General features: G+C 41.1%; 2 protein-coding genes across 3 annotated transcripts; one reads left to right on the forward strand and one right to left on the reverse strand.

Annotated features, from left to right (window-relative positions):
• The first annotated feature begins 408 nt into the window (after positions 1 to 408).
• Positions 409 to 12,700, forward strand: LOC117758760 (calumenin-A-like). 2 transcript variants are annotated; one of them, XM_034580711.1, is made up of 9 exons: positions 409 to 546; positions 8,609 to 8,714; positions 9,727 to 9,997; positions 10,634 to 10,852; positions 11,301 to 11,485; positions 11,569 to 11,735; positions 11,822 to 11,882; positions 12,151 to 12,350; positions 12,444 to 12,700. In XM_034580711.1, the coding sequence occupies exons 4-9, from the start codon at positions 10,635 to 10,637 to the stop codon at positions 12,546 to 12,548; spliced, it is 936 nt and encodes a 311-aa protein (XP_034436602.1). In that variant the 5' UTR covers positions 409 to 546; positions 8,609 to 8,714; positions 9,727 to 9,997; position 10,634; the 3' UTR covers positions 12,549 to 12,700. The 2 variants fall into 2 exon arrangements, with proteins under 2 accessions (XP_034436602.1, XP_034436603.1); XM_034580712.1 differs by having other exon boundaries at positions 9,839 to 9,997.
• Positions 3,377 to 5,085, reverse strand: nkx2.2b (NK2 homeobox 2b). Its single transcript, XM_034580719.1, has 2 exons — positions 4,642 to 5,085; positions 3,377 to 4,103 (listed from the first exon to the last, which is right to left on the reverse strand). The coding sequence occupies exons 1-2, from the start codon at positions 4,877 to 4,879 to the stop codon at positions 3,547 to 3,549; spliced, it is 795 nt and encodes a 264-aa protein (XP_034436610.1). The 5' UTR covers positions 4,880 to 5,085; the 3' UTR covers positions 3,377 to 3,546.
• Positions 12,701 to 23,603: the final 10,903 nt, after the last annotated feature.

The following is a 23,603-nucleotide window of genomic DNA, read 5'->3' on the forward strand; positions in this document are numbered from 1 at the left end:
CTATCTGTCCATCGGTCTATCCGTCTATCTATCTATCCGTCTATCTGTCCATCTATCTATCTATCTGTCTGTCTGTCTGTCCGTCCGTCCATCCATCTGTCCGTCCGTCCATCTGTCTATCTGTCTATCTGTCCATCTATCTATCTATCTGTCTGTCTGTCCATCTGTCTGTCTGTCCATCTATCTGTCCGTCCGTCTATCTATCTATCTGTCTATCTGTCCGTCTGTCTGTCTGTCCATCTGTCTGTCCTTTATCTATATCTTTCTATGTCTTATTGTTAACAAGTTTCCGTAAAAACATCCAAACCATGACTGTTTTATTTTTAACAAATATTGTTACGTGTGTTTTATCATTGAGCCGTTAAACTCCAGTGTTACTAAAAACTGCTAAAAGCACAATAAAGAACCACAAACTGTAAATGAAGCTGACGTCTCCACTTCCTCCCACGATCCAGACATGAAGCTGACGTGAAGATGTGAATCTGCCATCTTGTTCATCTGGAGTCGGGGGGGGGCGGAGCCGCAGCTTCAGGTGCTCGACCAATCGTGAGTCAGTCTCAGCTGTCAATCAAGACATTTCACCTTTTTATATCATCTAATAACTGATTAAAACCAAACTGATCAGAAACATGAAAGGAAACATCAGGGAGAGAAGAACGACCTGAAATGACAGAACCCATGTGTGTGCGTGCGTGCGTGTGCGTGTGCGTGTGTGTGTGCGTGTGCGTGTGCGTGTGTGTGTGCGTGTGCGTGTGCGCTGGTGATGGAATCTTTTGATCAAGCTTCTGCTGCCACCTGCTGGCTGCAGGAAGTCACGTTCAAGTTTAAAGATCTATAAACTCTTTGTGAAATATTAGATAAATGTTTTCTTGTATTAATAAATAACAGTTTAGTTAGAGATGACAACATATTTGAGTTGTTGTAAGATACAAAGTTAAACACGAACAATAACAGGAATAATTAAAAATAAGGAACAATCAACTTAATGAAATATGAGATTATACAACTTAGAATAACATTTAATTAAACCAATTATACAGGAAGATTAGTTTTAAATGATAGAAACAAAAGAGTGAAACTCTTCAAACAGTGGTTTCACAAGTTTGAGTCAATTAACTTCAAAACATAGAAAAACTGCTGTTAATACAATAATAATATTAATATTAATAATATAACCTTTATTTCTTTCACAATGTGCTCCACATAGAAGCAGCTGAAAGAATTCTACATACGCATGTTACATGATGCAAACTTTGTTGAAGAACTTTATTTTTTCCAAACTTTGATTGTATGTAGTCAACTTTGTGTGTGTGTGTGTGTGTGTGTGTGTGTGTGTGTGTGTGTGTGTGTGTGTGTGTGTGTGTGTGTGTGTGTGTGTGTGTGTGTGTGTGTGTGTGTGTGTGTGTGTGTGTGTGTGTGTGTGTGTGTGAATATATTCAATAAATAATTTCGTTTGATTTTGGATATACATTAATAAGTTCTTATTAGTAGACGACATAAGTTTATAATGTCAACAGTATATTCTTTCATTGAAAAGTGTTAACTGAGCTGAAGTAAGCAGAAAACAAACTCTCCTCCTCCTTCTTCTTCTCCTCCTCCTCCTCTTCTTCTCCTCCTCCTCCTCCTCCTCCTCTTCTTCTCCTCGTCTATAGCAGCAGGTGACACTGTCTCAAAGCTTTCACCCCCCCCACCCCCCCCCTCCCCTCTTCTGACATCATCCCTCTAAGATGAGCTGACCTCTACCCCCCCCACACACCCACACATCCAGGGGGTCTTTCTTTCCTTTGTCACTTCGCAGTAAATGAGACGTTTAATCCGTTTAAAAAGGAGAAAGAACAAACTTCTTCTAAATCCTCAAAGTTTAAACCCATGACCTCATCACATCTGATGAATGTTAATCATGTGACATCTTATTATTTTGATATTTACTAAATCATATTTGACAAACGCTGTCTGAACGGAAATTGATCAAACAAAGTCCGAGTTTCTCACCATGAAAACATGAGGATGAGCTCATTTGTACTGTAATAATTCTCATTATTATAAAGTCTATAAAACCAAATCGTCTAAGTCTGTGCACAAGATATTTAAAATGTAAAATAAGAAACGTTAAAGAAACAGTTCAACACTTTATGAATTATGAGTTTACACTTTAACAGACATTTACGTATTTATACAACTTCTCATCCAACTGAAAAAGATTTAAATACAGAATCCAGTCACTTGATGTTGGGCTTTAATGTTAATTCTCATATTCTCAAACATTTATAATCAATCAAATCAACACAAATCTCCGGTTTTCCCTGACATAAATTATAAATTAACTTCTTAACGTTTTCACTTTTTTCCTGCTTGTCTCAGTTTAAGGATTTTTTGACATATAAAGGCAAAGAAAACCGTGATAATATTAGACGGATATTATATTAGACATATAAACATCTTTCTCCTCTTTATTATTTGTCTTGGTTCCAGGTTAAGAACCACATCTGTAAACACTGATGAGCAGCAGGTCAAAATAAAACGACCACTGACGCATAAAGTCGTGTTAAATTACTGTGACTACATCAACGGACAAATAAACCATTAAATACATTTTTCTCATTTACTTCAATATATTTTTATCAGCATATAAAACTTTTCGAATTTCTAATTATTCCACATTTCTTCTCGAGTTTTGATTTTCTTTACTGTAGCAGAGCAGCCTGTTAAAATAATTATTCAGCTGTAACTGCAGGAAACAGATACTGTAACGTTTAAAACCTTAAACACAGTAATAACAACAATAATAATAATAATAATGTAGAAAAACAGAATTTTTATCCGAGGTAAGGTATGAAAGATTTATATTTTAAAGTTGATAGTGTCGTCAAACATCCATTGAATTATTCAGGAAATGTTTTTCACATTATTAATTTCAAACAATCTTGAACATATCAATATAAAAACAACTCCACATTAGAACTAGTATATATATATTAAAGTCTGAAATGAAATCACACCAGCTCCGACTTTTATTCACCGTCATAAATATCCAGTTTATTACAAAACACCTCACGTCAACATTATAAATAGATTTTATAAAACACAGGGAAACATCTCCTGGTGATAGAAACACAACGAGAACACCGACCAACAGATACAAGAACATCCAGAGCGTCACCACTTCAACTCTCTGAGCACGTCCAACAAGCAGCTGTGCAGTTTCACATGTTTTTCACATCTGGAGGAAAAGAAGCTTTAAAAATACCAATGAAGCATCAACAGGTTTTCAGTTTTAAAGAAAGAAAATCCAGATCAGAAACCACCAGAAATAAGTCTTCATTTTTTTTAAGTGTGCTTTAACTTTAACATTTTATTTCCCTCAGCTGTGTTTTTACATCTCGTTTAAAGAAACCAGACTTTCTGGAAAATACACATTTTTCTGATTTATAACAAATAATAAGATTTGACCAAACTCCATTTATAAAAGTTGTATGTTTCTCACTTAGTGAATTTTCTGGTGTGTCGCGGTTCCTCACTTGAACTGGTCTGCCTCAGTCCCAGTCCTCACCAGCTCCAGTGGTACATGTGCGCCAGCTGCTGCACCCCCGGGTGCGGCTGCGGCAGGCCGGGGTGCTCGGGGCCGTACGGGTGCAGCAGCGGGGAGTAGGCGCACAGGGGCAGGCTGAGGCCGGACCTGAGGGGCCCCTCCAGGTCCTGCGCGCTGATCCGGTCGCAGGGCTTCCCGTCCTGCACCAGCAGCGGGATGGCGACCCGGCGGCCCGGCAGCAGCTGCAGCGCCTCCAGGCTGCGCTCGGCCCGGGCCCGCTTCATCTTGTAGCGGTGGTTCTGGAACCAGATCTTCACCTGGTTCGGGGTGAGGCGGATCAGCCCGGCCAGGTGCTCCCTCTCCGGGGCGGACAGGTAGCGCTGCTGCCGGAAGCGACGCTCCAGCTCGAAGGTCTGTGCCTTGGAGAACAGCACGCGCCGCTTCCGGCCGCGGCTCTTCTGCGCCTCGGCCCCCCCCGGGTCCCGCCCCGGGTCCCGCTCCGGGTCCGGGGACTCGTCCGCGAACCGCTGCGGGGATTTGGGCTCAGGTCGAGGCTTGAAGGAGAGACCGTGTACTGCAGGGGGACAAGTAATCTGATTACTCTCTGGACTCCGTTACTCTGAAACTGAAAAGTATTAGTTTTCTGTTCAGCTTTTAATTCTGCTTTGGAAAAGAAGCTTCACGTGAATATTGACAAAAACACGATTTAAAGTTGAACCATCTCCTCCTGCTCTGTTCAGCATGAAATACATAAATCAGCTGATTGATCAGAATAAAAGAAAAACCAGATATCATTTTAATTCTGCAGTAAAAAGACACAAGGACAGTTACACGTGGCTGTGTGAAGATTAACTGATGGTCTGAAGTCATTTTTAAACTTAGTGATAAAAGTGAAAATACATGTATAACATATTTCAGTTAGATATTGATATTTCAGCAGGTTAATACAGTTTCGTGTAGATTTTGTAAAGACGTCAGATTTAAACCTTAGAGGCAGAAATGAGATAAAGTCAAGTTGCACATGGAGGTGAATTAAGTGATGAATTAAGTGATGAATTAAATGATGAATTTAATGATGAATTAAATTGATCGTTATGATTAAATGTCCTCACGTGAGAAGTGCAGGCTTCCGGCCCCGCGGCTCCACCGGCCCAGGATCCCGGCTCCTCCGCCGCACAAGCTCCGCGCGTTAAATCCCCGTTTCTGCGGGTTTTCCGAGCCGGAGACTTCCGGGTCGTCCTCCTCCGTCTCCTCGGTACCGGAGCCGCCGCTGGACCTTCCCGTCGGGTCCGGGAGATCCAGGATGTCCCGCACGGAGAACCCAGTTCTTGTGATAGTGCCAAAAGACATGGCGAGGCAAAGGAAGCGGGGAGTTGCAGGTTCGAGTCCGCGATGCTTCAGCGGCTGCAGCCCGTTAAAGAGGAGCAGACACCGGAGGACCTGCGTCCATGGAGGTCGTTAAATGAAGCGGGAGCCCGGAGCTGCTCGGGCCGACCGGAGGAGAGGGTCTAACGGCATGAGGGAGGAGGAGGGGGGGGGACGACGTGAGGAGCGCGTGTCCTCCGTCCTTTTAACGACGCGTGCGTGTGCGTGTGTGTGTGTGTGTGTGAGAGAGAACCGTTAAAAAGGACGGAGGCGGGTCCCGGGAGTCAAGAGGAAGAGGGTGTGAAACTGAACCGGGATCAGATCAGGGAGGAGATGAATGTCTAATGATGGAGGATTAGACAGAAACAACTCATTTACATGTGATGGACACTGATCCGCTGCCTGTTCAACCGAAGAAGAAGAAAAGATCATAAACATCCCGGAATAAGGTTTTTTTATTCAGAGGAAGAAACGTACAAAAGTTAAATTAATAAGTAGAAATATTAAAGGAAAAATACAACAAAGTGAAAACCACATGACGCATCAAATATTTCTTTAATTTGGTCGAATATATTTCATTTAAGTTCATTATTTGTTGAAGTTCAAGTCCTCGTAAACCCACAAGAGTTAATTAATAAATAAATAATACAGAGGACAATACGTTTAAAGTGCATCATGCCAGCAGATGCATTAGAATAAAGTTTTTTTTATTATAATTAACTAAACTTTTAAAAGCACCGTCAGAGAACTTGCATTATATTTAAATATGAAACGTTTCTCAGCAGACGTGTAGAAAGGACCTGAAGGTGGATCAGTGACGGAGCAGCAGCAGCAGACCTGAGATCTGCTCAGTGTTTGTTGTGAGGATTAACTGAAGAGTCTCTTACTTCATATCTGTGTGTTCTTAATAATCACTGTGATCCTTTAATTCTCCAGAGTGCAAAACAAACCCAGACCTTTTCACTGTGATGCTCATGGATCTGTTCTGATGCTTTTCCATCATCTCCACTGTTTGAATCTGGATTTTAAAAGCCTGTATTCAGTGATGAGGGAATCTGGAGTGTTTATCACCGTGGTCTTTAGTTAATAGATGATTAAATAGCACAGTAAGAGACACTGAGTCTGAGATAAAACAGTCTCCAGTCATTATATGTGATGGAACTATTTGATCTCTGGCTCTCAGGCAGGTTCACAGGTGAAGTGGTCGGCATGTTGGGGCCCCGGTTAAATCAGGGTCTCTATTTCTGTCTCAGTTTTAGGGACCTTAGGAGTCCGGAGAAATGTGGACAGCGTCGTCAGGAGCAACCAGAGCAACAGCGATGAGTTTTAACAAACAATAAATCATGTTTTCAAGCATAATTGTTCAACATGATGGTTCCTCTTTATGTAAATTGAAACTTATATCATCATTTAGGAAACTGTGATGGACGTTCTTCAGTGTTCTGATATATTTATACTAAAGATTTATTGATTCCTTGTAAAGAAAAGTCAGCAGCATGTTAACGTCTCGAGAATCTTGAGTTTCAGACCTAAAGTTCAACAGTTGATTGATTTTTAACATTTCATCTGTGATTTGTGTTTTTCAAATGTTCCTTTTGTCTCAACAAAGAAAACATCAAACTGCTTATTTTCTTATTACAAGCAAAAAAATCTGAAGCAGCAAAAAATGTTCAGTGAACGAACAACATATATTTTTTTATTATGTTAAATAAAAATATGAGTTAACAGTTTATTAAAAGATTTAAAATGTGTAAGAAGGATTTAAAAAAACAGGCTCTTTGAGAATTTTCTTCTTTTTTGGGGGGATTTGTCTGTCTGGTTAGTTTACTGTGTGATGTGTGTGCCAATGAGTTTGTGTGTGTGTCTGTCTGTGTGTGTGTGTGTGTGTGTGTGTGTCTGTGTGTGTACGTGTGTGCGCCTGCTGGGTGGTCGAACTCTGCAAACAAACACACGACGAGCCGACGGCCACAAAGACTGCACAGCCTCCACATTTATCCCATTTATTCCCCCTGAACACTTTATAATGGCCTGACTGACACACACACACACACACACACACACACACACACACACACACACACACACACACACACACACACACACACACACACACACACACACACACACACACACACACACACACACACACTATCTGCTGGGAATACATGTGAGGCTGCTGGGAGTTGTCATGGCTTCACACTGCAGCCTTCAATAGACTGTCCTCTATATTCATGACCACACACACAGACGCACCAGTTCAGGTTATTTTAACAAATAATAGAATAACACTTGAAAAGAAATGTAACTTATTAAATTGGTATTAAAACACGAAAACCAGTCTAATGAAATGTGAAAACATGAAGAATTTACTAAATGTAACACGTTAAAAATAAAATAAAAGATAATTAAATAGTAAATATCGTTTTGTTAGTATGGAAACAAATACTTTAAATATTAATAATTAATTAAATAAGATAAAATAGATAAATTGGAAGATAAGTAGAAAAGACAATAAAATACATTGAAATACCAAAATAACATGAAATGACTATTCAAATAAAAGTTTAAAAAAAGGAAAACTCATGAAAAATGTATTTACAATTGGACAAAATTAATCCAAATAGATAAATGTTGTGATTCAACTGTTCTTTATTTAAATAAAACAAATAAACAGGTGAATAACAAATCTGATTGAAACTAGAATAAAACAAAACAATGTCATAAAAAATGAAAAATAAAATAACAATATAATGGATGTGACTCAGATTAAAATGCAGTTGCTCAGTTTTATGATTCATGTTTTGTTGTTGTTGTGTCAGAAGGTTTTGTGGTTTGTGTTGTTCACGTCTGTTTCGACTCTGATTCTGTTAAAAAACAGTTTTCTGAGCTTTAATTTCCTACTTTTTAAAAATCCTTTTATTCTGTCACATTTATAAAGAACAGTTCAAAGATGGAGAACAAGTGAACTGAGCACATCTGGATTTTTAAAGTAAAAACAAACTGGGAAATATTAAAAAGGAAACACATCAGATATTTTTATCCTGAAAAGAGAAAAAGAAAAAGACAAATCATGAATCTTAGTCCCTTCACATAATAATATAATTTTATTTAGAGATGCAGAACCTCCCATAACCTCCAGGCGCCCCCCCCCCCCCCCCCCCATGTTCAAACCTGAGCTCAGACTGCCCTCTGGTGTCTGATTGAGGAACTGCAGCTCAGACACATCAGCACATTTTCATAAAAATAAACTGAACCTGAAAAATTACAAAGAAAAAGACAAGAAAATTCAAAAAATAAGGAAAATGTTCGAAACCGAACTAAATCAGATCTGTTTTTGTTGAGGTGAACGATCTGTAATCCTGTGATGAATGAAAATGAAATGATAAGAATTGTTATATTATTATGATTATTATTATTGTTAGTTATCACTATTTTAATGTTCCACCCTCCCTCATTGTTCTCTGATCATTTTCTAAATAAATCTAATTAAAGTTCCCCAAAAGGTTCTTCACGTAATTGTGGAATTTATTATAGGAAAACATAATTTATACGTTAAAGATAAATTACAGGCCGGTCAATTTCAAATTGAAGTTTCCAATGAGAGGGAAACTGTAATTCGTGAATTAGACCAATAGGAGGCGCTGCTGCATTATAAATAAACAGGAGTGTTTTGAGTAACTCATCTGACTTTGTAAATCACGTCTCTGTTCACAGACGACCTCTGGTGACGCTGTGGTCGTCCTCCATCGTCTTTCTGTGACGCCTCCAAACACGTCCACACTAAAGAGAAGTTGTCGACCGGATTCTTCAGAACTTCCAGGTTCGTTGGACTCACTCACAGGAGACACGGAAATGTTCTGAACGTCCGTTTCATGACGTCCAGTGACGCTGCAATGAATTGTGGGATTCAGTTACAGCTTCACATACAAGATACACACAACAACCACAAGGAGACAAAACAACCACAAAGAGACAAAACGTGACAACAAGGTACACACAACAACCACAAGGAGACAAAACAACCACAAAGAGACAAAACGTGACAACAAGGTACACACAACAACCACAAGGAGACAAAACAACCACAAAGAGACAAAACGTGACAACAAGATACACACAACAACCACAAAGAGACAAAACAACCACAAAGAGACAAAACGTGACAACAAGGTACACACAACAACCACAAGGAGACAAAACAACCACAAAGAGACAAAACGTGACAACAAGGTACACCCAACAACCACAAAGAGACAGAAATTAGTTTGAAAAGACTAATTTCAGAAACAGAAATTTAAACTGGTCAACAAAGAGACACAAAATTAACTTGAAGGGACATAACATGATTCAAAGAGACACAAAGACACAAAACATCAGTCATGTCAAACTTTGACTCATCTACAGAAACATTTATTATTTACAACTTTAAACTCTTTTGTTTCTGATTTAGATTCAAGGTTCTACAAATTAAAAACCACAAGAACAAATATCACTTTGTGTTTTGATTTAATTGGATAAACACATGAAAACTATTTTACCCTTTTGATGAATTTCACAAAACAGAAGAATTTCCAGCAAAAAATTGTAATTTCCTCAGATTTATTTTTAATAAAGTTCTTCAAAAGAAATTAAACAATCTTTTCATTCAAGTGTTTTTTTATCTCTCTAAATGCAAATTACTGAAGGAAATTTAATTATTAGATTAATTTAAATCATTAGATGAATCTTTAATGAAAGAATTCGTTTTTAAATCCAGACTTTTATTAACTTAACAGTTAAACATAGATTTCTTCTGCTCAACGGAGTCATGTGGTTTGTTTTTGTTTTCAAAGACGTGGCAGAAATAAATTCTCTGTGTTCACCTCCCGTTGCTGATTGGTCCGAACAAAACCATCAGCCAATGAGAAACGAGTACGATGACCGAGCCCTCGGAGTCATTTACAGAAAACATGCTAATGCTGAAGTGGACCAATCACAGAGGGACAAGTGATTCAGGTGGAACGGGATTGGCTGAAAGGAAACTTCTGCAGGTGAAAGAAAGAGTGAAAGAGAGAGTGAGAAGAGGAAGAGGAGGAAGAAGAAGAAGAGCAGGTGAAACGACAGGTGAGAGCTCAGCTGTTTGTTTTCAATTCAATTCATTCATGTGATTCCTGCAGATTCACTTTCTGTTTTCACTTATTTATAGTTTGAGCAATTTTCAAGCTAATAATGATAATAATTACAAACTTAAATCAAGTAACAGCACAAATATATCAATGAAAACATAGATTTCATGTAAATTAAGTAACAACAGTAACAAATAACCTGAAATAAAATATATGTTGAGAAAATATTCAAAGAGAAAGATTAGAAAGATAGAAACTGATTTGACGTCATGTTGATGTTTATATTTTATATGTTTTCAGTAAATTAATTTGAATGTTGTCGTCGTCACCGCTGCTTTTAATGAACATGTTTAAAAACCATTCTGTCACATCACAGCAACTTTACAACTCAACAATTTCCAGTTCATTAATCTCAGATGTGACATTTGAGCTCATGAATGTTTCAAACAGATTTTAAATCAGATGTTTAACTATCCAAGTTCTTCCAGTTTTTAATGACACTGCTTTAAAGACTTTAATGTCTCATCACTCCACAGTTTGTTTTATCTATAAATGTATTAATCTCTTATGTATTCTGTGTTGGTTCTGAGTCTGTTGATCGTAAACATGTTTCACGTCTGATTTCGTGTCTCAGGATGATTCGTCCGCTGCTGCTGTGTTTCTTCCTCTGCGTCGCGTGCGGCCGCAGCAAACCGACCGAGAAGAAGAGTCGAGTGGTCGAGGAAGAGCCGCTCAGCCACGTCAAGCACGAAGACGACGAAGGCTTCGAATACGACCACGAAGCTTTTCTGGGAGAAGATGAAGCCCCAAAATTTGACAAGCTCCCCCTAGAGGAGAGCGTGCGTCGACTCAGGTGAGTTAAATACGTAAATAACTTTAGCTTGAAGTTAGATTCCCACAGTTAAAGACGAGGAGTCCCCGTGCTCTCGAGCTGTGGACGTGTCACCGCAGCTGCTTCAGGTGTGTCTTTCTGGGAATGAGGCGTCTTGTTGGAAACGTTCAGGTTTTTATTTCCTGCTCCGCGAGTTTACGTGAACTCGACTCGTTCAACAAGTCCAACCTGGTGATGGGGTTTTTTTTTTTTAAACGTTGAAAAGAGGCTGAACTTTATTCAAAACCTTTTAACAGGACAGAATAAAAAAAAAAAACTTGAAACGAAGAGTTTTTATCAGTTGTTAAAGAATCAGATTTTCTTTAAATAAAATCAGAGGAACACGAAAACATTTATACGATGAGATCAGTCGTGTGCTTTAATACTTCGAAGGCTTCAGACCTTTATGATCAGCTTCCTGTTCCTGCAGCCTGATCGTGGACAGAATCGACGTCAACAAAGACGATTTCATCTCAGAGGACGAGCTGAAGATCTGGATCGAGACCGTTCAGAGGAACCACACGTTCGACCAGATGGAGAGTCAGTGGAAACACTACGACGCCGACCAGGACGGACTGATCAGCTGGGACGAGTATAATCGCACCAAGTACAGCGGTAAGACCATTGAAACGCTGGCTATCGAACTCCGAGTCACATTCATGAGACGCCTCTGATCCGTTTGTGATCCCCTCCGACAGACGGCACTCACCTGGAGTCAGAGTTCAACTACAGCAAGGTGATGGTGCGGGAGGAGCGACACTTCAGAGCCGCCGACAGGGACGGAGATTTCAAAGCAGACAAACAAGAGTTCAACGCTTTTCTTCATCCTGAAAACCACCAGCACATGAGAGAGATCGTGGTTCAGGTGAGTGATGTCACATGATGTCGCGTGATGTCACTGATTCCGGCTCCTTCAGTATTTTAAACGCTTGTTTTGATTTGTGCGAACAGGAAACGATCGATGAAATCGACAAGAACGGAGACGGCTTCATCGACCTGAAAGAGTTCATGGGTAAAAAGTTCTGCTCACAACTTTATACATTTAAAACGTGAAGCTTTAACGGTCGAATCAGTTTCATCGTTTCATACGAACAACGTCAGACTTCACAACTTGACGACTTGAGAGTTGAGCCTGACCCTGAACCCTCTGGTTTGGTTTTTGTGAATAAAGTTTGAGTTGAATCAGTGGAGGGGGGGGGGGTTGACGTCCTCACATGTTTAAAGAAGACCACACAGTGAGAATAACCGGATTCCCCTGTAATCTGATTACTTGGCTGCAGATGACCTGCAAATCCCAGAAAATGATGAGAACTTTCCAGAGTGGGCTGAAACCGAACGTCAGCATTTCTTGGATGTAAAGGACAAAAACAAAGACGGGAAGTTGGACAGGCAGGAAACCATGGAGTGGATCTTCAAGCCTGATTTGAGCTACGCTGACGCTGAATCTGAACACCTGGTGACGGAGTCCGACGCCGACAAGGTCGAAATGTTTCATAGAAACCACGGATTTGATCTCAGTTAGTTTCATCTTCACCTGTTCAGTTCGTTTACTTGTTGTTTTCCTTTTCTTCAGGATGGAAAACTGACCAAGATGGAAATCCTGAACAACCACGAGATGTTTGTTGGAAGTCAGGTGACGAACTACGGAGAAGCTCTTCTACGACACGACGAGTTCTAGATGTTTACATAGAAAACCCAGGATTTTTACTTTTGTATGAAACTTTAGTTTTACTCCTGTTTTTCACTGGTACATGAATCTGGGTTATTTTTCTGGTTAAATGTTTATTGGTCAGTTTGGTGTTTTTCAGGTTTAATGTCACAATCTGTAATCTGACTAAAACAACTTCTCTCCAATAAAAATAAAAGAACATTCTTAAATGTCTATTTTGAGTTTTTACCCTTTAAACCTTCTTTTTATTAAATAAAAGATTAGATTCTTTATATGTGGTGTAAACAACCTGTTGGTTGGTTTCTTTGTGGCATCAGAACGAAGGCCACACTTTCATTTTTCTAAGTTTTATACAGCACAATTTAAAACGGACTAAAACACAAACCCCCGAGTTTTCAAACTGATACGAGACCAGTTTACACAAGTCTCTGATTCCGTTGTTCAAACTGTAAAATGCTGTGTGGACGTCGGCTGTGACTGTAAACGTGAGTTCCAAAGTTCAAATACATCAGTGTGGACGCAGACTTCTGAAACTTCTCATTGTTCCTGAAGTCAAAGTTAATTTGTCTTTTGTCTCTTTAGCTTTGAGAGCGAAGACGAACAGACGAGTGTTGTTCATGAACGGAAGCAGAACAGGAAGAAGAGAAGCGGCTGAGACGCGGTGAGTGAACGAGACACAACAACCAAATACAACTCAAACTCTTCAGCTGATCAAAGTCTCAGGAACAGTTCACTTCATGTGTTGAAGTCAGGTATCGTACAACAGAAATTATCACTAAGCTAATTAGAACCATCACAGTAACACTTTCATTAAAAGGATCAAACGTTTGCTGCGTTCTGAAAGTTTTAAAAATAGGTTTTTAAAGTTAAGGTTCTAAAAGTTCTGCAGGTTCATTCAGGTAGTTTGTTTAGTTGAATGTAGATAAGACAGAGTAAAGATTGGGGCTGTCTTCTATCCCTCTAGCATGTTTTCATTATTCCATATTTAAATGATGAAGGCAGAAAGAGGGACAGGTGGCACGGAAGTGAAGGTAAATATTTCAAAATAAAAGCTTCGAGGATAGCAGCTGGTAAACCGTCAAAATAAAAGGGAAATATATGAACACCTGACTGTGATGAAGAACCCGGCACTTTGCAAATAAAGTTGTCACCTGTAGTTTCAGATTAAGAAACATTTAGCAGTTAATTCAGTTAGTGTCATAGTGTAAATATTTCAAAATAAAAGCCATGAATGGTAAGAATGCTGTACAGGAACCAACGAAGCTACAAACCTGTAACTAGCACCGACGTGTAGATGAGATTATATCGTTTCCACAGACCATCATCAGATTACCTGAAGCTTCCATGGTTTGACTCCAGAGTGTGAGCGAGCGTTGGGCCTCGGGTTTGAGCTCGACTGACCGATGCTCCTGTTCTCGATGTTTCTCTCTGGAACAACCGACTCGTGAACGTTTTCATTTCAGCTGAACGAGGCGACGACTCAGGTGAACCCAGCGTCACTTTATGTAGCTTCTCTGTTTTGCACGTACGGTGGCGGCGGCTCAGCGCTGTGAGCCGAACTGAGGCAAGCGGCTTTACGGAAGCTTTACTCGCCGTGGCAGGAAGTGACTTTCCAGCTTTTCCATCATTAATACCGGACTTGGACGTCTGACACAGCAGCTGGTCGTCGTAACGAGGCGTCTCAGACTTAGAGGGATTTCTCCTCCAGATTCCCATTTGGACGACAGACAGAGGCGTCGCGCCGCAGAATGCAGAATGAGAGGAAACATGAGGATGTGATCTACTCTCCTCGCTTCCTTCTCCCTTTTCTCTTCCTCGTTCCCTTTCCTAAGTGGCGGCCATTTAAACATGTAGGCCGAGGTTTAAATGAAAACAGACGACACGACATCAACATTTCTTCTTTATGAAAGATGCAGATCAAACAAGAAAATCAAATAAAAGGCCCCTGAGGCTCAAACACAGATGACAAAGTTTGTTTTGTTAATTCTTTGCATCTGCGTTACAGAGCCATGCTTTTATTTTGACTTATTTGTCTCGGTCAGGCTCGGGGTCTCCGAGCTCCTGCAGCTCACGATAAACGTTACGTTAAATACTTTTTAAAAACAATTCTCTGTAAACTTTCTGTTAATCATCACAGATTTTAATATAAATCCACAGTAAACAGCCTGAGATGATGACACATTCAAGTGAAACATCAGCGTCTCAGTAAACCTGTGTTTCTGCCGCGTGTCCAGCAGAGGGAGCCACTGATCTGCGGCCTGATCTCTGTCACGTCATTTCTCCATCTGAGATCCTGGGGACATTAAAGAATGAGACGAAGAAGAGCTGCAGTGACTCCAAACTTTAATAAGCCTGTAAATTATTCAATCAACAGAAAGAATGAGAGAAGAAATAATCATCACAGAAAAAAGAACAGATAAATAATATAATTTTTATTATATCTGGACAACATAGTTGAACTTCTTACATCAGACACAAATACATCATTCAAAATGTAACATTTAAAAATGTCTTCAACTGGATAAAGTCGTTGCTGGATCAACGAAATATTAGAGAACATTTGAAGAAAAGAGAAAATCTGCACAACTAGAAGCTCCCGTCATCGCCGTGGCGACGGGATCTTTAAATAGACTCATGATCGGGGACATCACAAAACTGAGGAATTAATATAATATTAAGTGTTGATACTGTGTGGTCTTACTTGCAATAAGATGTTCACTTAAAAAAAATCCATCATTTCGAAAGGAAACATTTATATATATATTTTTTTTAATAATCTTAAAAATTTGACAAAAAGCAGGTTTAACAGCACATTTTTGTCCCAATATATTTATTTCATCGCCTCAATTATAATAATCCTGAGTCTGCCTGAGGAGCCCCCACACACACACACACACACACCACCACCACCACACACACACACACACACACACACACACACACACCACCACCTCCACCACCACCACCACCACCACACACACACACACACACACACACACACACACACACCACCACCTCCACCACCACCTTAACATTAACCACAACCTTCATGTGGAGAAACCTTTAGGGACGTTTTGCATGAAGCAGCTGTTTCTTGTCATTTAAACAAACATCTGGATGGATTTTTCTTTTCCTTCATTGATCCCTTGAAGATTTTCAGGTTTTGAAGGTGAAACCTGAGAAAGAGCTCGTTTACATCTCGTTTTTCTGAGTGAAACTCGAGAGTGAGACTCAGTGAGACTCAGTGAGACTCAGTGAGACGAGATGCGACCACAAGACTCAGATTTATGATTCTATATGTGAGTCAGACAACACAATTTCTCAAATATTCTCTTGGATGTAAAAAGGTGGAAACTGAAGGTGAAACCAAACCATTTCTGACCCTTTCAGGAAACATAAAGAGATTCTGTCACTGTTTTCCTGCCATAATGTGATTTCTGGGTAAAGTTATGAATTGTAGCTCATTCTAAAAGTGACCTTTGCTCCTGAATACGCAGAGAACCAAATAACCAGATTGAAAAACCGGTCATTTGTTCATAACAGACCAACATCTGGAGTCTCACTCTGTAAAAAGCATTTAAACATCACTTATCGTCTTCACACGACTCAAAGCAAACTGTGCATTCTGGGTTTGGTCAGAAAGAAACGCACGACGTTTCCTGCTAAAGCCACAAAGGTAAAGATTTCTTTAATGTTTAATCCCGGCGGACGCAGGTTGATCCTCTCTGCTCTCACATTCTTTGCTCAGGACTTTTCATCGCTCACTCAGTGTTTGCGGCCTCGTTAACAAAGAGCCACTAATCTGCTGATAACATACAGCACAGATGTGTTTATCACTGCTCTGTGTGCTTTGCATTCAATGACCCCGATGTGGATGTTAAGTGGAGGTCGGAAACAGGCAGCGGGGGGGGGGGGGGGGAGCGGGAGATAGTTTAAGGTCTTTGTATGGAGAGTGAACAGATTGTCTTCTGAGGGACGACTGACAGGTGACGTCGCCCTGAGAACATTAAAATGTCATTATCCAACAGTTTAGAGTAAATTCTCTAAACGGTTTGAAGAGTTTCTTTATCGACTGTCAGAAAAATATTAAAAGTGTTTTCCACCTTAATGGATTCAAAATACTTCTTAACACAAAATGATCTTTAATAAGTTAAATAAATTATCTAATCCTACATTTTCCTTTTGAGTAAGAACATTGTTTATTGACTTTCCAAAGCACATTTTCAAATTCCAACGTCACGTGTTGCCAAACTGCTTTGTGGTTCCGTGGCGTCGCCCAGGGCAGCCAATCAAATCGTAGCGGCGGCAGCTGGTGAACCTGTGTTTGTCTGGATTTGATTTCCTGTTTACTTTTCCTTAGCATTGATTTAATAACTGGCTCGACTTGAAATCCTGTTTTGTTTGTCCGGAGCATGAAACTGTGATAGTTGTCGTCGTGAAGGTTTCGACGGCCCCGAGCGTCGGCCCCTGTTCTTCTGTGCGTTACCGACCCTGTTGATCAGTTCAGTCCTGTATATAAAACAATATATACACGTGGAGGAAACCAGATGTGGTTCCAGCTGTTCCTGTTCACACGGGCACGTGCACGCCCTGTGTGCATGAGCGGTCACGTGAGTTTTCAGGTGTGTCAGTGAGGATGGAGCCAAAACACGCGTGTGGACAGAGATCGTTTTGAAAACACCATTTCCAAACAGGAATGTGTCCTGAACGTAATCCTGGTACAACGCCGTCGCCCTTTAGAAGCTGTTTGACGTTGCCGGTGAAAAGTTGCCACAGATTCAGTCGTCGGGTCAAGAGAAGAAGAGAATTCCTGTTTTAACACATTTCAGATCAATCGGTCAAATTCAGAATCACAACAACAAGACCCGCATTGTTTCAGAGGATAATGTGAAAAGCTGCCACGTGAAGAGGAAACTGATTTGTAGTTTGTTGGCTCCTGCATATTAAGATGTTATTGTGTCTCCTCGCAGTTTGTTCAGTTTCCTGTGTTTCTCTGGGAGAAAAGACAAAAACCCAAATAACCTTCAGACATAATCCTAAAACTCCGCAGATTTTTTCCTCCGAAATGATTCAAAACCATAAATAAAAGACAGAAAATTAAGTCCGACTCTTTCTGCCGCGCAATATTTGTGCACCTTGTGTAGCGGGAAATCTTTAATAATCTCCGGTAAAACATTTCGGGGAGCGTTTGGTGATGGGTGGCCCGCCCCCTCGGCTTAAAGCAATTAATTCAGCTTTCTGACATCAAACTGTTGGCTCAGCTCGACAGCTTGGAGCTGAAATGAAAAAATAAAAAAGGCAAGTTCTCCTGGGAACAGAGTAAAGATGGCAGGCTCCTTTCTCCACTGTTTGCTCAGTGGCTCTGAGAGCAATCTTCCCCCCCTCCAGCCTCAATGAAATGCGAGGGCACAAACAATGTGGTGGAGGAGAGAAAGGGCCGGCGGGGAATGAACAGTTTGGAGTATTTGCTCAGTGGAGGAGCCGCCACAAAGGCAGAGCCACGGCTTTCCCATGAATCAAGGCGCCGTCTCAGGCGCCTTTTTGTTGTGGCGGGTCTGCGTCGCCAGCTATTAGTCAACGCCACATATAACTGGTTTCATGTCATTTAAAGCCTTTTCTCTGTAAAACTGTACCGTCAGGTGACCTGCTGCTGACTTGTTGTATTTGGCCGCCCGGCGTAGAGGCAGCCGGCCGAGTTTAGCGCCGCACGTGGCGCTGCAGCTCACCTTCAGAGGAATATTCAGCCCAATGCTCCCACTTCAGATTCAGGAGGGTGAAGACGACATTTTGGCCGATAACTCTGACGTTTAGCTGCAGTTGACGGTTTCCCCGCCAGTTTTCATCCCACCGTAAACCCCCAGACCCAGAGCTCTCTGGGTGGCCGGGCTGGAGGTCTGAAAGGCACCAGATTGACTCTTAAGCTCTTTTCGCCTTAAGAAAGCGTCATTGTACATGTCCATGAATGGCAAACTGCTCTTTATCTCAGATGGACTTTTTTTTTTTTTTTTTGAATTATCAGTGGTTCAAAGACGCCCCCCCGCTGAGAGACCTCAGCTCCTGTGTTTGTTCTCAACACGTCGACATTAGAGCACCAAGCTTTTCTCACTCACACATCAAAGATGAGAAATCCTGCTTTAACGCTGCACTTGGCAAAATTGTAATCGTCTTCTTAATCAGATATTCGTGGACATGTCGTCAGAACATATGAGAAATGTAAAGCAGGCTGACACTTGTGCTTTAAAACTTGTGCTTTAAAACTTGTGCTTTAAAACTTGTGCTTTAAAACTTGTGTTTTAAAACTTGTGCTTTAAAACTTGTGTTTTACCTCGATCACCGTCGTCAGCAGCAACAGCTCCTGGATGTTCGGAGGGAAATAAAACATCAGGAACAAACAGGTTATAAAAGTGTAATCTCTCTAAACAGGTTCTTCTTGTGAATATAAACAGGATCAGTAACAAGGGGCCTGGAGCTTCTGGTTTGACTGATCATGTTTGAGCAGCTTTGGTTCCCGCAGGTCAACAGTCCTTGTGGAGAGAAAGAGGTGGAACACGTTGACTTGAATGCATCAGCTTCTCAACTGGTGTGATAACAGGAACTTGTCGGGCTGTAAACAGTGAGAACAGAAGAGTCCAGATTCCTGCTTCTACACCGGAGGCCTCAAACTATCGGCTGTTGACCCCAGAGGCTGATTCATCATAACACCCTTCTGTGTGTGAACCTACTTGGAAATAAATACAGATTAATTATATAATGTATCAGGATCAGGTTCCTTTATTTGAACCTGAAGGTAGATTTGGTTTTCAGTCTTAGAAAGAACGAGGAATCTGTTTGACAGATGATAAAACGTCATAAAATATAAAATAAGATTGAAATGAAAGTGCTCCAGTCTCCATTGATCAGGATGTAAAATACATAATAAATGGGAATAAACCCAGTGGAACCAACAAGCCGCTTTGGAATAGATCAACTCTGGTCATCTGACGGCTGCTGGAGCGAAGCTATTTGAAATCACTGATCACCTCAGGAACATAGAAGAAGAAGAAGAAGCTGAGATTCATAGTGATTTAAAATTGAGTTTGTTATTCGCTCTGATTGAAGAACAGCACTGGGGGGGGGGGGCTGTGACTCACCAATCAGACGACTGTATAATCTGATAAATATATTATAATCTACCATCATCACATGACTTCACCCTGAGCTGCTGCATCGTGTTTGTCCTGCTTCTCCGACACATAAATAAACCGAATGAAAACAGTCTGCTGGGTTTCAGCTGGTCTCCAGCGTCTCTCCCTCCTCTGGTTGGTCCGTGGAACCAGTCGAGGGCCCGTTAAAGCCGAGGGCAAACATGAGGAAGGTGTGGAGGTTTACTCAGAGGACACGTGGTCCGGCAGCAGCAGCAGCAGCAGCTCTGCAGAGGAAGCAGAGAGCTGAGCAGAAACCAGGAGGCAGCGAGATAAAGGCAGAAACACAGAGTGTGTGTTTTAGAGCAGGTGTGAAAAACGTCCATCATATGTTCACTTCTTCATTTGGCATCAGACAGTTTCCCAGATCCTTGAATTTCCTTCCAGCTCACTGGCTTCATGCAAAGATATTTTACAAACCATAGAACAATATACAACATCCAGCTCATGTACGTTGTAGATTCTGTTGGCCGACCCGGTGGTTTTAACTCTCGATGGTCACGTGACGTCTCTTTGTGATGATTTAGTTCTCGGTGGTCATTTTGTGTCTCTTGGTGTCTTTTACTTCCTTATTGTGTCTTTATGATCATTTTTCTATGAATTCGTGGTCATAACATCTGCCCAGCAGGTCATGTTTTCACTCCTGTCCGAAGAATTCATGGATCTATTGTGATATTTATACCTTTTGAATCTTTTTATGCTCCTTGTTTTGTGTCTCGTTTTTATCATTTGGTCGTTTTGCTTTTCTTTGTGGTCCTTTTGTGTCATTTAGTCTCGTATCTCTTTTATGTTTTTGCGTCTTTACGGTTTCTTCAAGGTCATATTTTGTCTTTCAAACATAGAAACATGGACGGACACCTCACACAGTGGAGCCCAGCGGGCCCGTCCAGTAATCCGTCCATGTGGACAAGTGTAAGCTTTGACCCGCTGGTGATGCCAGATAATAAATCATTGGATTCTAACAGTCACACAGATTCATTTAATTTTCACTCCAGGGCCACTTTAACTTGCTGATGGAGACACAAACCATTTTCTAACCATTAGTTCAGATCTGGTGATGAGACTCTGCTTTTAATTCTTGAAGGGTCTGAACTGGACTGTGGGAGGAGTTGTGCATACAGAGCTTAAGATAGGACATCCCTCATATGTATGCATGCGTGTGTGTGTGTGGTAAACACTCCTTGTCCAAACACAGCATCGCTGGCTAAGCCCTGACCTCGACCGGCTCTGCATGCAGCCTTCCCATTATTCCTCCTCAGAAACGGGTCATTATTATTCATAACGTGCTGATTGGTTTCTTAAGCAAACGGAGACGCTCTGCGGCGGCGAGCCTGAAGAAACCGCCGCTCACACCGCAGCACTGACACGAACCTTTGTTTATGAGAATCAACCACCACGAGATTTCATTTTTCCTCTTTAGATGATGTTTCTCTGCGGAGTGACACATGTATGTCGGGCGTCACGTTCCCCTTTAAACCTCCGAGCCTCCATGTTTGTTACCGCACGTCTGTGAAGCACAAGATCTTAACGGCTAACAGACGAATGTTCGCGACATTTTAAACAGACATTCCTGTTCCTCAGAGGATGAACCCTGCCAACGTCTGAGATCCTGACACGTTTTAACATGTGAAATATCTGTATTCAAACCAAAACTCTATTGTGAAGTGACATTTAGTGGTGATAAAACACTTATTTTAACCCTAAAACTAACCCTGTTGTTTTTCTACCTAAACTTCACTTCACATAAAAGCATCAGGTGTCGATCTTTGTTTATAACACATCTCTGCTCGCTCATGAAAAGCTGTTCTGGATTGTATCAGAGTTTTGGGACAAATACGGTCGTTGGAGGAAATTTGTGCTTTTTGAGATTTGAGATTTGAGATTTGAGACCGATGCATTGATGTAGCTCATAATTATATATATATATATATTAGGAAACAGTCCATGTTTCACTTCTTAGAATAGAAATACTGGGTTTTGAAGCAGCAAAGTAACCTACACAACAAACATAGTTTTATATTCTTGCACCAAAATGTATTGAATCATGTAACATATACACTGATAATGAAATATCTGCCATATCCTCAGCGCCTCGTGTACATGTACAGGTCGATCGTCAGCCGTGGTTTTGAGGTTTGCTGTAAATCCCTAAATGAGCGACATCTTCTCCGGCTGAACGTGCGGCCGAGAGACACTGAAGTGTTTAATATTCAACATGAGATGATGTTGGGACACAGTCTATTGATCCTGTGTGTAAAGTTAATCAACAACCTGCGCTGTCTGTGGACGCCGACACTCTGAAAGCTTCCAGGACGAAGCTGCATCGTTTCTCTGCCGCTGCACCAGCAGCAGCTTCAGGAGGAATTGTAGTCGTGTGCTGCAGAAGTAACTTTGCACGTCCACTGGAGTCGACGGGTTCTTACAGAATATAGGTTCAGGTCGGTCTGTAATAAAGTCCGTGGCTCAGACAAGCTTCAGACCTTTTCACATCAGTAAATACTCACTCGTGATTTATTTAAGCTTTTTATGTGTCATTAGAAATGTGATAACACGATGCTATGAGAGAACTTGTCAGAGATATTGAACCGCTCATGAAAGCGACTCACTGCCTCTCTGCAGTGTTTCAGAGTCTCCACTTCCTCCCTCTCTCCAGAGATAAAGCCTGAATGTCCCTGCACGCTGCCGTCGTGCCCCGTGACATCACCTGTCTGCTCAGAGGCGATTGGGGGATGGAGCCGTGGTATCCAGGTCCCGTCAGTACACATGTTTGACCAATCAGGAGCCAGCCTCAGCTGTCAATCACGCCTAAGCCTGTTTTCATATCATTAAAAAACTAATTAAAACCAAACTGATCCGAAACATGAACACGTGAACAAACACCAGGGAGATAAGAACGACCTAAAATACAGAAGCCATCTTTGAGAAACATTTATTTAACATTATGGCGGGGGGGGGGGGGGGGGGTGTCCATGTCCATGTCCCATCTGCTAACTTGGAGGAGACGGGTTAAGGACCTATAGAGTCATGCAGATGTCAGGTTGTCCATCGTTATATTCAGTCCATGATGTGAACATGCTGCAGCTTGTGAATATAGATAAATAGATCATATAGAATTAGGACGTGCTGCTGTGTCTATAATTCATAATTATTAAATTAAATAAAGATGGACGACGTTTCTCCACTTCCTCCCACTATCTAGAAATGAAGCCAAAATAACCGGGGATTAAAAAAACGCTGCCATCTTGCACTGATTGGTGTCCCGTCCACTAACCTGGAGGAGGCCGGGGGTTTGACCTATATTGCAGGCGGCCACCCGCTCGTCACCCATCTTTATTTACAGTGAATCTAACGGGCCGACGATGGTGAACGTTGAGACATCCTCATGTTTGACAGCGTCCGGCTGCCCGAGCTGCAGCGGTAAATTAAAACCGGTCGCCGCTGGACGGTGACGCGTGACGTCTGTTATCAGCTGGGAAACATCCCTCCTCTCGGCTGCTAATGGGATTCGACAGGAAAACACTCGTGCTCACGCTTTTCACCCGTGTCGGCAGGACATCGTGGACATGTTCAGTGTTAGAGGTGCAATTTAAAAAGAATAGAAATGGAAAAATAAATCTGATTTCAGACGTTACTTCTACTTTTCCTTTTACTTGGTTTGGTTTAATTTAAACTTTAGGCCTTATCAAAGTGAATGTTTAATTTTGAAAGGTTGCACAGTAGCATCCACAAATGTGACAATATAAAGTACAAATATACTTTAAGTGTATACTTATACTGAAGTTTATCTTTACTTGTTTTGTGGCTTTTAAATCTTACCTACAGAATTTGTCTGAGTTGTTTCACTTCTGTTTATTCAAGTATTTTCTTATTGGTTTATTATTTT

Source organism: Hippoglossus hippoglossus, chromosome 24 (assembly GCF_009819705.1).
Source record: "Hippoglossus hippoglossus isolate fHipHip1 chromosome 24, fHipHip1.pri, whole genome shotgun sequence".
Taxonomy (NCBI): domain Eukaryota; kingdom Metazoa; phylum Chordata; class Actinopteri; order Pleuronectiformes; family Pleuronectidae; genus Hippoglossus; species Hippoglossus hippoglossus.